Source organism: Petromyzon marinus, chromosome 61 (genome assembly GCF_048934315.1).
Source record: "Petromyzon marinus isolate PM22_M1 ecotype Great Lakes invasive population chromosome 61, UKy_Petmar_22M1.pri1.0, whole genome shotgun sequence".
Lineage (NCBI taxonomy): Eukaryota > Metazoa > Chordata > Hyperoartia > Petromyzontiformes > Petromyzontidae > Petromyzon > Petromyzon marinus.
The window spans coordinates 118,833-135,461 of NC_133727.1; the positions used below are offsets into that span (position 1 = coordinate 118,833).

General features: G+C 49.7%; 1 protein-coding gene across 4 annotated transcripts in view; it reads right to left on the reverse strand.

Annotated features, from left to right (window-relative positions):
- LOC116955668 (uncharacterized) overlaps nucleotides 1–16,629 on the reverse strand; it is a 37,974-nt gene that overhangs the window by 4,396 nt on the left and 16,949 nt on the right. For 2 of the 4 annotated variants that reach the window (XM_032976892.2, XM_032976891.2), the window contains exons 7-12: nucleotides 15,746–15,823; nucleotides 14,430–14,501; nucleotides 8,108–8,185; nucleotides 3,548–3,595; nucleotides 2,674–2,779; nucleotides 303–405 (exon numbers count right to left, since the gene is read on the reverse strand). In XM_032976892.2, coding sequence (XP_032832783.2) covers nucleotides 303–405; nucleotides 2,674–2,779; nucleotides 3,548–3,595; nucleotides 8,108–8,185; nucleotides 14,430–14,501; nucleotides 15,746–15,823 — 485 coding nt within the window. Of the gene's footprint in view, nucleotides 1–302; nucleotides 406–2,673; nucleotides 2,780–3,547; nucleotides 3,596–8,107; nucleotides 8,186–14,429; nucleotides 14,505–15,745; nucleotides 15,824–16,629 lie in introns of all 4 variants that reach the window. The other 2 variants (XM_032976894.2, XM_032976893.2) reach the window with 2 other exon arrangements.

Sequence of the window (16,629 nt, forward strand, 5' to 3'; positions counted from 1 at the left end):
GGCACAACACACGCTAAAATCGCCCCCCCTAACTGCAAAAACGACTGCAGACTGTCTGTAAAACACAGTAGTGTGGTCCGTCGGTTTACAATGCCATCGATTCACAATAATTTCAATGAACGATGGTTTTTGTGGAACCAATTAATATCGTTGACTGAAGGACGACTGTAGTGCCTTCCTTCACAATAGCCCTTGCTGCGAGAGTGACGCGAATACCAGAGTCGCTAAACCGTTATTGTGCCGTGTCACACGGTATGTGCGCAGCATCGCCATTGTCACGGCTGCCCCCTCCAGACACTCACCCATCTTCTTCTTGTAGCACGTGTCACAATGGACCTTCTTGGCCACGATCCGCAGCTTGTGACCATCACCCACGTGGCCAAGGGAACAGCTGCAGCTGGCGCACTGATTGACCAATCGGAGCCGAGGAGGTGGGAATGATATGGATAGGGGAATAAAAAAAGAAATAATTAGGAGCATAAATACGATGGTCCCTCAGTTAACGATATTGATTTGGTTTCATAAAAAACATTACTCATTGACATTATCGTTAATCGAATATAGAAAAACATGTTACGGGCTTAATTTGTTCCAAGACAATCGGAAGTCGCCTTAAAAACATTGTTTATAACGTTATAAGAACATATTAAAGCGTTAATATTATTAGAAACATGGATAAATAGTAAATAAATAGAGCATAAAAAGGTGCATGAATAGAACATAAAATATAAAATATTATCTTAAGTTAAGAAGATGGATGGCTTAAGTATTCAAGAGAGCTGATTCCATAAGCAACGCATAAAGCATTGAAGAGCTAGCAGCCAGTTGCTCTCAAAACACCCACAAGAGGGCGTCGCTGATAGGCTGAGGTATGCTGCAGAGTCCATTTAGGAACGCTCTGATTGGCCAAAATTGCCGGCCGTGTAATATTGTAAACACATCGTTTAGTGAAAATGTATCGTTAAAAGAAACAATGGGACCCTTTGGGAGGCAGACCGTGAATCGAAATATCTAATCGATGGTACCGTAAACCAAGGGACCCACTGTATATCAAAATAAATAAGCAGACAAGTCTCCTTCCTGCAGTTGTGCCTCTGCATGAGGGTACTTTGACACATCCTTACAGCCACATGGCCTTCTGGGAGTGCATTTTTTCAGCAGCATTGGTTCAGCTGGAACAACTCTGGTTTTGATATGTTCTTGCCTTAAAATAACTGGTTGTTCACTAGCAACGGTTTGGGCAAGCCTGACTGCTGATGAGACACTGAATGTCGAAACTGGTCCAGAGTTTGCCCGTGTTGAACCAATGTTGCCGAGAAAAAGACAACTCACTTTACGTCGAAGGTAATGTGATTAAATACAATGCCCAGTTTTGGAATACAACAGGAGGTACGGTGAACCGGTTCTGGCACCAGTCATCATGAGGGGTGGACAGACCTCCACCTCTGGTAAGAAAACAACCCAACAACAGGGAGTGGCGTTGCTTTTCAACAAAATAATGAAAGGGGGGCATGGAAGCGTAGCAGTGAGGTGCGGAAAGCTGCGAGTCCCGGCTACTGTGGGCTTGCCTCCCAATCAGCAGGAGTTGAGGAATGGGGGTTAGTGGTGGCTTGTGCCCCAACTGAAGATGAGCATCAGTGGAGGGATGCAGGCAAGGTCTCACGAGTCAGATGCCTTCTGTGACCGCCTGTCCCAGGTGCTTGCTAAACTGGCCCCTTGGGATAGAGTCATCCTGTTGAGTGATGTTAATGCTTGAGTGGGTCATAATACAGGCACCTGGGCTGGCATGATTGAAAGGCATGGGTCAGATCGGCCCAATAGTGCTAGGAGGCTGCTAGATCTGTGCAGGCAATGGGCTTGTAATCACCAACATGCCGTTCCGGCATCGGCACATCCACGCAACATCATTGATGCATGCCAGGTCCAAGCGAGAACATCTGCTGAACTACATAGCGATGGAACAGCGATATGCGGGCCCATGTCCTTGACAATGGGACCGACCTTGGAGCCGATCTGCCCAATGACCATTGGCTTGACATCTGTAAGATGCACCTGCGATTCTTTCTACTCCGGTGGTGGGTGCAAGTGAGAATTTCACCATTACTTGTAGCTGGAGTTAGTATCGCCCCCCCCCCCACCTCCAGATGCCAAGAGGAAAAAAATTGGTTCAGGACTGTGGCTCATGCAGTTGCTATGACTGCATTGGGAATGTAGTCGAGACCTCCACAGAAACCATGACTAATAGAAGTGGTGTTCCGGCGAGCCGATAGAAAGTGACGGGCCCATTCCCACCATCTGCAACATTCCATGTCTAAAAATTAGCAGGCTTACCTGCAACCTTCACTCGGAGTTTCAGGAAGCTGCACGGTGTTGCAAGAATGAGCGAGTTGGAAACTGCCTCAGTAGCTCGTGATCACAAAGCACTCTTTAATTCCATCAAAAAATGTTACTTGTAGTACCACACCTATAACTGTCCTTCAAGGAACGAGTGGTGTTGATGCGAGTCTGTAAATGTCTGTGTATGCGAGTGTTGATGTGAGTGTTGTCCGTGTGTCTGTGAGAGCAAGTATTGATGCGAGTCGTTGTGTTTGTGCCCATGTGATGGTGCCCGTGTGTGTGTCCCTGTGTGTTAGTCTCTGTGTGTTAGTGCCTCTGAGTGTTGCCTGCAAGCACCTTGAAGCACTCCTCGTGGTAGTAGAGGCCCAGGTACTCGAGGATGAAGGCCGTGCGCTTCCCGAGCGACGAGCCGCAACGCGAGCACTTCCGCCAGGCGTTGCTCCTGGTGCCCCAAAACCACACGGGGATAAAGACAAAGATAAAGGTGTCCCCACCTACGTAACCTCCCCAGACTGTTTGCGAGGTGGCCATCCTCGTTGCCGAACTTCCTTGTCGATCGATCTACTTAAGCCACCGATTGGCCCAGCTCCAATTGTGCGTTAAGTTTTGATAAATAAGAACAAACGGCCAAACCCTTTATGGCAATAACACAGGTGGTGTTTTCAGATGTTTCAAGTCGATATTAACCACACATCATGCTCATGGTAAAACATGCAAACAAACGCGCTTTCATAATAACGTAATGCATTGTCATGAAAACCGATTGGCCTACAGCAAGGCTGCAGCCTCCTCTATGGCTGCGTCTCACCACCGGTGTTAGACCACCAGTGAACAATCCTAAAACGCGAACGGCATAGAGGCAAAACAAATATCAAAGTGTTAATAGCTCGGGAATTGAATAGTTATATCTTCTTGGCCAGTATCAAAGTGATGATAAAAAAAAGAATCGGCAATAACACAGGAGGGTGTTAACATGTTCCATCGGTTTCAAAGATCGGTCTCAAAGACAATGCGTTACAATTATCAGAGCGAATTTGTTTGCATGTTACACCACAAAGCATGATGATGTGTGTGGTTAATGCAGACTTGATGATGCCTTGCAAAAGGCGCGTGTCTATTTGGCGTTTGAAACATCCAAAAACACCTCGTGTGTATTATTGCCCGCAAGGGTAGAGATTGTCTTTAGGAGTGCCTCGGTGGGCTTCATTACCAGGCGTTGTCCTTGGGCTTCCCTGACTGCTCGCCGACATCCTGAGCTCTGAAAGGAAAGCACAACACCTTTGCTGATCTCGTAACCTGTCGTCACATGAACTCCGGTCATCATCCTTGCAGCAGCAGCGGCTTTTGGCTCAGCCGTCGAACAAAAGACGGTCGTCACCACATCGCGCGGCGTTTTCGGATACGCTTCTGCGGCCCGACTGGAACGCGCTTACTTCCTATATTTGGAAGCCAATGGGAGACTGTGCACTTTTAAATCATCTAGATTTACAAACTAATTTCTTTAAAATTGCTTTTTGTGTTTAGTTTGTTGTCCTTCCCCCTGCACCTCCAATTAGCACGATTGACTATGTACAGTCCAAAATAAGCTCAACATACATAGTCCAACATACAAATCAGCTGCTAAATTAACCAGCCACATTTGCTGCTCAAATGTTACACTTATAAACCCAAATACTGCGAGCAGAACACGATTTTATTAATAATATTGACTTAAAGCTTTCGTGACTGCAGGAATTAATATTCTTTGGGTCTTTCGGTAAAGTCACGTAGATAGGTTTAAGGAAAATAACAAAAAACTATGACGTTTCGATCACAACACAAGTGGTCGTCATCAGGTGGAGAAGAAAGAGGGGTTAGTCTCTAAAGGCAAACCCTTGATAAAAGGTATAAAATAGGCATAGCCCAAGTGTCAGAATGGAGTGGGCGGGGCACAAGGAGCCTGGGGGAGCATGGGCAGAGGAGCTTATGTTAATGTCAGGGATTCAAAACGGTAGGCTGCCCACATGTAGGCCGGAGAAGGTTATGTTAATGTGATGGGGGGGTTATCAACAAGCCATCCATATATACAGACAATTTTAACCGAGAAGATAGGTACAAACTGAGCAATCACTGCAAGGACGTTATCAACCAGTTTAAGTCATAACTGGCTGTAATGTTGCCATTTCAGCACTGTCCATTGCTCACCAGTTTTTGTAACCCCCAAGGAAACCCAGAGCAGAACAGGGGAGAGAATACAAACTCCCGAGTCGGGAATAGAACCCAGGCCTTTTCACCGTGAGGTGCAATTTTTACCACTGTGCCACGACCCTCCCCCACCCAACGCGATGTTATTTTGTTTGTTGCAGTCGTTGGCTGCCAGACTGAGACCATCAACAAATTCCCCATGACAACAGCGTTGAATCACAGCTCAGCCCACGTGAGCCTCTCGGCCCTTGCGTGCGAGGGCATGTGTACCTTTGTGAATCTATCCTTCTCTTTGTGAGTCAATGGGTCTCTATGCAGGTTTGTGCAGCTCTATAGATGTCCATGTAAGTCTGTAGGGACTTTGTAAAGGGAAAGACACTCATGGATGCCCAGTTTAACCACCCCCTAGGCTCTACGCAAGTCTACGGGGTCTCTATATTTGAGTCTGTGGGTCCTCTAATATATAAAGTATATGGGTCTGTGTGAAAGTCAATGGTGGCCAGGCTGAGACCATCAACCCATTGCTCTTGAGAATCCAGTGGCTTAAACCTGGATACGAACTCAGCATCTCAGCATTTCTGACCTCGGAGCTGCTTGGGTCGCCACTGACCAACATAATGGAAATTGTTTCTCGACAAAACACCTGATTTTCCGAGTCGGTATCCGGCCGAGTTGTGACCGCACACTTGACCCCCCCCCTTCATCATAGCAAGCCTCGCTCGCCAACCGCCAGGTCGATGTTAAATAGCAGCAAAAGGCGCAGCTCCTGCCACCGCTCGATCGCTCGTGCCACTGCTGGCAGAAGCGGCCTTCACTTGAGGGAGCTCTGGAAGTAGAATTTTAGTCTACGGTAGAACCCCTCTTAACGGCCACCCCTGTTAACGACGAATCACTTAACTATGGGCCCTCCATAGAGCCCAATGTGTAGTGTATAGTAGTGTAGTGTATAGTATAGTAGTGTAGTGCCTCCATAGAGCCCAATATGTTCGCTTACTGACCATTCCCATGTTAATGATGGGCTGTTGTAGGTACAGTAAATATGAATGAATGCATTGATTAACCGTGTTTATTTTAATATTCTGTTTATAATGTTATTAGCATCTTTATGTATTAATATCCATTGTTTAAATATTATAATGTACGTTTTTTGAGTGAAAAATGGTAACTTTTGATGCTATCGGAACGAATTAAGCCTTTAACGTGTATTTCCTATAATCACTTAACGACTAAATCACTTAACGACCGGTTTCGTGGAACCAATTGCCGTCGTTAAGAGGGGTTCTCCTGGACTCTCGCACACCAGCCAGACGTTTCTGGAAAGGGGTTGTGAGTCCCCACACTTTACCCCACCACGTGCAGCCAGCCCGATCGACTGCAGTGTACCTATTTTGCGATGCTGGGTGGACACGGGGGAAAGGGGGGGGGGGGGGTTAACAAGGACAACTTTTCCCACTCCCCACACACTGCCACGCCGGGGAAATGAGCGTGATATTAGTCACCTTGTATGCGTCCACCGCCTCACTGGAGCTCTGATAGTGGAGTTTACACCCGGAGTTTACACCCGGTGTTTAAACCTGGTGTTTACACCTGGTGTTTACACCTGGTGTTTACACCTGAAGTTTACACCTGGTGTTTACACCTGGTGTTTAAACCTGGAGTTTACACCTGAAGTTTACACCTGGTGATTAAACCTGGAGTTTACACCTGGTGTTTACACCTGAAGTTTACACCTGGTGTTTAAACCTGAAGTTTACACCTGAAGTTTACACCTGGTGATTAAACCTGGAGTTTACACCTGGTGTTTACACCTGGTGTTTACACCTGAAGTTTACACCTGGTGTTTACACCTGGTGTTTAAACCTGAAGTTTACACCTGGTGTTTAAACCTAGAGTTTACACCTGAAGTTTACACCTGGTGATTAAACCTGGAGTTTACACCTGGTGTTTACACCTGAAGTTTACACCTGGTGTTTAAACCTGAAGTTTACACCTGAAGTTTACACCTGGTGATTAAACCTGGAGTTTACACCTGGTGTTTACACCTGGTGTTTACACCTGAAGTTTACACCTGGTGTTTACACCTGGTGTTTAAACCTGAAGTTTACACCTGGTGTTTAAACCTGGAGTTTACACCTGAAGTTTACACCTGGTGATTAAACCTGGAGTTTACACCTGGTGTTTACACCTGAAGTTTACACCTGGTGTTTAAACCTGAAGTTTACACCTGAAGTTTACACCTGGTGATTAAACCTGGAGTTTACACCTGGTGTTTACACCTGGTGTTTACACCTGAAGTTTACACCTGAAGTTTACACCTGGTGATTAAACCTGGAGTTTACACCTGGTGTTTACACCTGGTGTTTACACCTGGTGTTTACACCTGAAGTTTACACCTGAAGTTTACACCTGGTGATTAAACCTGGTGTTTACACCTGGTGTTTACACCTGGTGTTTACACCTGAAGTTTACACCTGGTGATTAAACCTGGTGTTTACACCTGGTGTTTACACCTGGTGTTTACACCTGAAGTTTACACCTGAAGTTTACACCTGGTGATTAAACCTGGTGTTTACACCTGGTGTTTACACCTGGTGTTTACACCTGAAGTTTACACCTGGTGATTAAACCTGGTGTTTACACCTGGTGTTTACACCTGAAGTTTACACCTGAAGTTTACACCTGGTGATTAAACCTGGAGTTTACACCTGGTGTTTACACCTGGTGTTTACACCTGGTGTTTACACCTGAAGTTTACACCTGAAGTTTACACCTGGTGATTAAACCTGGAGTTTACACCTGGTGTTTACACCTGGTGTTTACACCTGGTGTTTACACCTGAAGTTTACACCTGAAGTTTACACCTGGTGATTAAACCTGGTGTTTACACCTGGTGTTTACACCTGGTGTTTACACCTGGTGTTTACACCTGAAGTTTACACCTGAAGTTTACACCTGGTGATTAAACCTGGCGTTTACACCTGGCTTTTACACCTGGCGTTTACACCTGGCGTTTACACCTGGTGTTTAAATCTGAAGTTTACACCTGGTGTTTACACCTGAAGTTTACACCTGGTGTTTACACCTGAAGTTTACACCTGGTGTTTACACCTGGTGTTTACACCTGAAGTTTACACCTGGTGTTTACACCTGAAGTTTACACCTGGTGTTTACACCTGGTGTTTACACCTGGTGTTTACACCTGAAGTTTACACCTGGTGTTTAAACCTGGAGTTTACACTCCAGTCCAGTTCTGCGTGTATCTCTCTCCCAGCAGGGGAAGGGAAGGCAGTGGGGAGTGTACGAGCCAGAATCGAAGAGCTACATCGAGTTGCTCTGGCAGAATTGGTATGGGGGGGGGGGGGCGTCTCCCCACACGGCACCAGACCTCTCTGGTACCTCTCTGGTTCCTCTCTGGTACCTCTCTGGTACCTCTCTGGTTCCTCTCTGGTTCCTCTCTGGTTCCTCTCTGGTTCCTCTCTGGTTCCTCTCTGGTTCCTCTCCGACTGGCGTCCACCACGACCACCACGACCACCACGCGAGTGAGCGGCACGTGGCCCCGACGCAGTGAGGAGCTGCTGCGTCTTACCCATGAGCCGGAGGCGTCGCCGATGACGATGACAGGACGCTGGTGCTCCTCTTCTGGATGACCACATCGGCATCGGGGCTGCATCACAACACACAGAGGGAGGTGGGGAGGGAAGGGAGGGAGGCAGGACAGGGGAGGGGGAGGTGGGGAAAGAGGAGGCAGGCAGGGGAGAGGAGGGAAGGAGTTGTGTGGTCAGTACCATGAAGATGTAAACCCCCTCTCGTGCTGCCCTCTAAAGGAGGTCGCTCACCTCAAAAAATGGCGTGAGTGCACGTGAACTTTTTCCCGTTTAAAATGAGAAACGAAAGCATCCGGTGCCTTCGTGATTAAAATTCCACTTCAGAAACGGCAACCGGTTTAATGGTTTATGACGTGCAATGAGGCTGGTTGTTGTTGTTAATCGCCATAGAAACGTCGTTAACTCAAATTGGATATGTTGTTGTGGGTTTACTCTCCAACACACCGGTGTGCTGAAGCAGTAACGAATTGGCACGTTTTGTTCACGTGACAAACCGTACTAGTTGGTTGTGTCGGGTGGAGGTGGATTTACGACAATTAAATTTACGCGAGCTAACCCAAAATACTTTCCGATTCATAATATTGGTTGCGAAAGCCCACGAGTTTAATGAACGTGTGTACATGTAACTACTATGTATGTATATATAACTTCTTTTGCACCGTGCGTAGCCAACCACGTTAAGCGGAGGTGCGGGGGGGGGGGACCACAAACTAAATACAAACACAGTCCTAAATACAGCTTTGAGTTGAGACTGAGACTCATCTCCACTCTAATCTCTTGCTGCTGCTGCCACCTCCGTCATCTCGCCGATCTGAGCCTCTTCACGATGTCTCGCGAGCCGATTCTCCCAGCCACTCCAACAGGCTCCTCGGGCCCCACGTGACACCCCATGTGAGACCCCATGTGACCCCCCCCGCCCCCCCTCGTGATCCCCAAGTCGAACTGCCCCCGTGGTGTTACTGCAGTGCAGTGGGCAGCAGTGTCGGTCAACGCGCCAGACACAGCGGCCCGCGCCTGTGTCCCAGCGGCTTGTATTGTACAAAGGTGGAGGAGCGGCGGTGTACTTGTTAGCGCTACGTTGCGCTATGACCCCGGAAACTTGAGCTTGATTCCCACTCATGCCCAACGCCGGTGACGACTATCTGAACTGGTCATGGGCCTCCCCTACTTCGACTTAGCCTCAAATGAGTATGCGGTGCGGTGGTGTAGACATCGCCACTAGGGAGACAAAGGCGGCCGGGCGTGGTGTTGACCACCCACCCCCATTGTGTGCCGTGCCGGCCTTCATAGGTGCTATTCGCTAACAGCACTTGTCCCCAACAGTCTGTTACAGGCTATACAGGGGGTCTTTGTCATTGTCTTTATTGTACCTTGAATTTCTTTCGCACCATACGTAGCCAAACCATTGCCAATAGTAGGCGAGAGAGGTGGCGGATGGTGGGGACATTCGAGCAACCCTCGACAACCCAACAAGCTACGGTGTGGCGGTACAGCAAGAGGGATGGATTCTGAACGATTCAGGAAGTGAATTTGGCGTTGGGTGTTTCGATGCCCCTCGAGCCGTGAGAGGTCATCCCACCGGCTGAATCGCTGTCCATCGCTCTCCTCATCCAGACCGATCAGCTTGTCTCTGATCCTCTGATGAGCACGGTTGGCTATGTACGGTGTGAACGAAGTACAACATATAGACTCTCGATTATCCGCGCTAATGACGGGGAGGACGGCCACAGATAATTAAAAATCGCAGATGGTCCATAAATAAACATTTTCTGCGGATCTCTGCCAAAAAGCACTCATTTAGGTATAAATTATGTTTAAGTCAAGAAAATTTAGTTTGTTAACGAACAAAACAAAATTGTAATAAAGAATGTATTGATCTTGTTTTATTTAAAAAGTCCAGAAGACTCGACCCACTCAGTGGATGACAGCAGAGCCACGCCAATTAACATCAATCAAACTCCACCCAATGTTGTAAATATATGCAACTACTGTACTGTAGGGGTGATCACATGGATTTCCGAGAATAACAACGAACAACTATTCTTAGATTATTAATTTGGGGCTTAAGGGAAATTTCATGAGTTATTAATTTACGTCAAAATCTTTGGTGCACGGCTAATCCGCAAAGCGGATAAACGAGAGTCGACTGTACATCCATGTCTGGGAAGAGGTGGGCTGACTCACACTTCACCCCACCACACACAGCCGACTGTGGTGTGCCAATTTACACTGCTGGGTGGAGAGAGGTGGTGGGAGGATTTAGGAACCTTACACCATCGTTCAGTTCGATACGGTGACCTCTGGGGTGGCAAGGCCAGTGTGGTAGCCCCTCTGCTGCCATCGCATCTCATCATCTACCCCCCCCCCCTCCAGACCAAATGACTGACAAAACCAGTTTGTGTTGCCGTGGGCTGCAGTAAATGGAATAAAGTATAATAATAATAGTAATGGTGATTATGAATCAAATCCTCAGCGCGTCGAGACATGTTCCATAGATTTATGGGGAACACGCTGCCCCCCCCCCCCCCAAGCACTGCAAAATCACGACCAACCGATTTTGGCTTTGTCCACGATCGTGAATCACAAGCCAATTAAACGAGCCAGGGCCACGAGTTATGCACATTGGTGGCCCTGTGATGGAAATTCCACATTGCCGTGGCAGGGGACCGAGGAGATCTATCAGAGGTAGACCCGAGCAACTTCCCAATGGGGAGTACGGAGAGGGGTCCAGAAAAGCTCTTAGCCCAGGGCCCTGCGTTGATAAACGTGCCACGCCACCTCGCAAAGTCATTCCTGTGGTTAAGCATCAACAACCTGCCACTTTTCCTGGTCTCGAGGGCGGACGGAGCAACTGCCACCTATAAGCAGAGAAACACAACTTTCTTTTTTAACATCATCAGAATCAGAATAATTAGACTGGAGGAATCCGATGAGCTATGAAGCTCTATTTTTGATCACAAACGTCCCACATTGGATTACCCATGGAAGCCTCACTGGGTCTCAATGCTCGCTCTCACGAGGGGCGGCTGCCAACTTTCACAGACGTGGGCGATGTCCCTGCTGCACGTGATCCTAATTGAGTAATTGTCAGGTATTCGTTTTTTTCAATGGGATATTTGACCAATACTCGTTAGGTTTTTTGTATTCTTCAGCTATGGGTGGAAACCGGAGAAGCCGGAGGAAACCCATACAGGACAAGGGGAGAACATACAAACTCCACCAACTCACACACTCTGCAGGATAGGGGGAGAACATACAAACTCCACACACACTCACTCTGTAGGACAGGGGGAGAATACACAAACTCCACACACACTCACTCTGTAGGACAGGGGGAGAACACACAAACTCCACACACACTCACTCTGTAGGACAGGGGGAGAACACACAAACCCCACACACTCACTCACTCACTCTGTAGGACAGGGGTAGAACACACAAATTCCACACACACACCGTAGGACAGGGGTAGAACACACAAACTCCACACACACACTCTGTAGGACAGGGGGAGAACATACAAACTCCACACACACACACTCACTCTGTAGGACAGGGGTAGAACATACAAACTCCACACACTCACTCTGTAGGACAGGGGTAGAACACACAAACTCCACACACTCACACTCTGCAGGACAGGGGGAGAACACACAAACGCCACACACTCACTCTGTAGGACAGGGGTAGAACATACAAACTCCACTCACTCACTCAGTAGGACAGGGGGAGAACACACAAACTCCACACACTCAGTAGGACAGGGGGAGAACACACAAACTCCACACACACACTCTGTAGGACAGGGGGAGAACACACAAACTCCACACACACACACTCACTCTGTAGGACAGAGGGAGAACACACAAACTCCACACACTCACTCACTCACTCTGTAGGACAGGGGTAGAACATACAAACTCCACACACTCACTCTGCAGGACAGGGGTAGAACATACAAACTCCACACACTCACTCTGTAGGACAGGGGGAGAACACACAAACTCCACACACACACACACTCACACACTCTGTAGGACAGGGGTGAAACACAAACTCCACACACACACTCACTCTGTAGGACAGGGGGAGAACACACAAACTCCACACACTTACTCTGTAGGACAGGGGTAGAACATACAAACTCCACACACTCACTCACTCTGCAGGACAGAGGTAGAACACACAAACTCCACACACTCACTCACTCTGTAAAACAGGGGTGAAACACAAACTCCACACACACGCACATTAACTCTGTAGGACAGGGGTAGAACACACACACTCCACACACACACTCACTCTGTAGGACAGGGGTGAAACACAAACTCCACACACACACTCACTCAGTAGGACAGGGGGAGAACACACAAACTCCACACACACACACTGTAGGACAGGGGTAGAACACACAAACTCCACACACACACACTGTAGGACAGGGGTAGAACACACAAACTCCACACACACTCACTCACTCTGTAGGACAGGGGTAGAACACACAAACTCCACACACACACTCACTCACTCTGTAGGACAGGGGGAGAACACACAAAATCCACACACACTCTGTAGGACAGGGGTAGAACACACAAACGCCACACTCACAAACACTCACTCTGCAGGACAGGGGGAGAACATACAAACTCCACACACACACTCTGTAGGACAGGGGGAGACACACAAACTCCACACACACTCACTCTGTAGGACAGGGGGAGAACACACAAACTCCACACACACACACTCACTCTGTAGGACAGGGGTCGAACACACAAACTCCACACACACACACCCACTCTGTAGGACAGGGGGAGAACAGACAAACTCCACACACTCACTCTGTAGGACAGGGGGAGAACACACAAACTCCACACACTCACTCACTCTGTAGGACAGGGGAAGAACACACAAACTCTATACACTCACTCAGTAGGACAGGGGGAGAACACAAACTCCACACACACATCTTCTTTGGTTCTTTCGGTAAAGTCACGTAGAATGAGAATAAAATAATAAATTGATAAAATAAAATAACACAATAATATTCTCACGACGTTTCATCCACACACACACTCTGTAGGACAGGGGTAGAACACACAAACTCCACACACACACTCACTCAGTAGGACAGGGGGAGAACACACAAACTCCACACACACACTCACTCTGCAGGACAGGGGGAGAACACACAAACGCCACACACTCACTCACTCTGTAGGACAGGGGGAGAACACACAAAATCCACACACACACACATTCACTCACTCTGCAGGACAGGGGGAGAACATACAAACTCCACAGAGAGAGGTGCCCTGGTCAGGAATCGAGCCCAGGCCCTTCTGCCTGCGAGGCACTAGTGTTGCAACTGCACCACCAGCTCCTCCTAAACCCTGCTTGTCCCCGGGATCACATCGCCATATTATTTTAATATTTGTTTAACATCTTCCATTTAGATCTCTCGCAGTGTGGTTGCATGCAAACGATTGGTGATGAGTTCGTGCCAACAAATGTACATCTCCCCCGAGGAATGCACAGAGTGATTTACCGAGACAAGTCAATCACGTGCAGAGATGCTGAACAGCCCAAACGATGTCTGTTACAACTTGCCCCACGTTTCTTGCCTAAAGGACTCGCAGAAGTGACATACAGCCCAGGCTGCTGGGATTTGACACGGGTAGACACAGACACGTGGATACACACACACACACGGGCACACACATGGCAGCAGACAAGGTACACACACAAACAAAGACCCCCGTATAGCCTTAACAGACTAGAGGAGGTGATGATATCACGACGGTATTTTGTGCCAGGCAAAGTGCACCTTGAGGCTACGTGAAGTGTCGAAGGCTCGCTGGCAGGTCACCAGACACAAGCAGGTGCCTTGGGTTGACCGAGATGACTTCCAAATGCAACCACCTGTGCCCTCGACTGTGTTTTATCCGCCCCGGTGTTCTGCTCGTTGTTGCAAGTGCTACTCCTCTGCCCTGCATTGTCGCTCCATCCTATGACCCAAAAGCATCCTTCACAAACCTCCACAGAGGCCGATCTTGGCACTGCTGGTACCAGTCATAGGCAAGTCCAATCAGCTCCACATCCTCCCCTAAGGTCGACTCTGCCTCTAACGAGTACCCGGTGCCGTGTGCAAACATCGCCACCGGGGAGACAAAGGCGGCCGGGCGTAGTTGGCCGCCCACCCCCTCGTGCACCGTGCCGGCCTTGGCGAGCGCACGGGGGAACCTTTGTCTTTGTGCGTGCGGCGCAGGTGCGGGTTGAGATGAAGAGCGTTCGTGACGGCACCTGTCGGAGCCGCCCCTGGCACCGCCCGGAGGGAGCAGACTTCTCGGCAGGCTGCTGCTCTTGGACGGCGGCCTGCTGGCGGCGAGCAAACGGGGCAAGGGGTGGCGGAGACAAAGACGCCCCAGGTAGTCGCGCTGCGCTACGAACCCGGCGACGCGAGTTCGACTCCCGCTCGCGGCCAACACCGGTGACGATTACCTGCACCGGTCCTGGGCCTCCTCTAGGTCGACTCGGCCTCAAATGAGTACCCGGTGCGGTGCGTAAACATCGTCATTGGGGAGAAAAAAATCAGCCGGTTGTGGTGCTGGCCACCCACCCCCTCTCGTGTGTTGTGCCGGCCTTCATTGGGTGCTCGCTAACAGCACTTGCCCCAACAGTCTGTTAAGGCTATGCGGAGGATCTTTGTCTTTGTGTGTCAAACGGGATGGATGTAACCGAACAGAACAGTGGAGACAATTTTCTTGAAAATGCAGAAACGCGGCAGCACACGCAACAGACCACGAGTACATAGGAGACACAGTAACAGTACAGACGAGCCCAGGCAGTATGGACAAGACTGGCAGGGCAAAAGATATAGATAGGGAGAAGGTACTCTATTAGACAGTTCAGACAAAACTGATTGCATGAATGGGACCAGACTTTGCAAATAAAAAAATAATAATCTCTAAATTGGAAGCTGCACAAAGTTCTCGTTCACTCCGAGAGAGGGAGAGGGGAGAGCGTGAGGCGTGGGAAACCCGCACACGAGCGGCAAGGCAGCCGGCACCGGCGGCAACCACTGCCCGAGCTCTGTGGACCTATAGTCGGGATGTTTTTAGTCAACACCAGTGCTTGACAAGGCGCGGGAGGAAACGGAGCACGCCCGAGATGGGAACGAACGGAGATGAACCGGGTCAAGTCGGGTTCAAGAGACCTGAATGGGAATCCCCATTTGCAAGAGCGAACTTGGGTGGGTTTTACCAAATGACCAAAAAGGTAAAAACTAAAAACATAAAATAAAGTACAACGACACAGAAAACAGTGGTTAGAACATAAAAACATCTGCGTCACGCGGGGAAAGAGACAATCTTGCAAGTCGACGTCAAGTAACAAATTCCCTGCAGCACGAAGTTCGGCTCGGGCGGAGTGTTTGTAAACCGATCCGAGCCACCGGTTACGATGAAGTCACAGTCAGTTTAAAACATACCTAGGGTGACAATATTAGCAGTGCAGACGGCACGCCATTAACGATGTCTATACCGTCCCGTCGATGTTTTATTTGAATCGCGATCCCGAAAGGTGACGCCGCAGGGTGGCGGTGGCGGGCGTGCCGTCACCTGTGGAAGCGAGCACGTGTCACGGAGGGAGAGATGCGCGACTCCTGCCCGTCCGCCACGTCGGCCTCCGTTTCTGCGCTGCCCGCCACAAAAACGTGCCCACCACACACCAAACAAAGACCCCCCCCCTCGGTAAAGCCTCAACAGACTGTTGGGGCGAGTGTCCTTAGCGAGTAGCACCTGTGAAGGCTGGCACTGTGGCGCACGAGGGGGTGGTGTTTACTACAGGAAGGGAGGCCCAGGACCGGTTCAGATAATCATCACCGGTGTTGGTGGCCGTGAGCAGGAATCGAACTCGGGTCGCCGGATTGGTAGCGCAGCACTGCCAACCACCACCACCACACGCCCACCACCACCACCACACGCCCACCACCACCACCACCACACGCCCACCACCACCACCACCACACGCCCACCACCACCACCACCACACGCCCACCACCACCACCACACGCCCACCACCACACGCCCACCACCACCACCACACGCCCACCACCACCACACGCCCATCACCACCACCACACGCCCATCACCACCACCACACGCCCATCACCACCACCACACGCCCATCACCACCACCACACGCCCATCACCACCACCACACGCCCATCACCACCACCACACGCCCATCACCACCACCACACGCCCATCACCACCACCACACGCCCATCACCACCACCACCACCACACGCCCACCACCACCACACGCCCACCACCACCACCACACGCCCACCACCACCACCACACGCCCATCACCACCACCACCACCACCACACGCCCACCACCACCACACGCCCATCACCACCACCACACGCCCATCACCACCACCACACGCCCATCACCACCACCACACGCCCATCACCACCACCACACGCCCATCACCA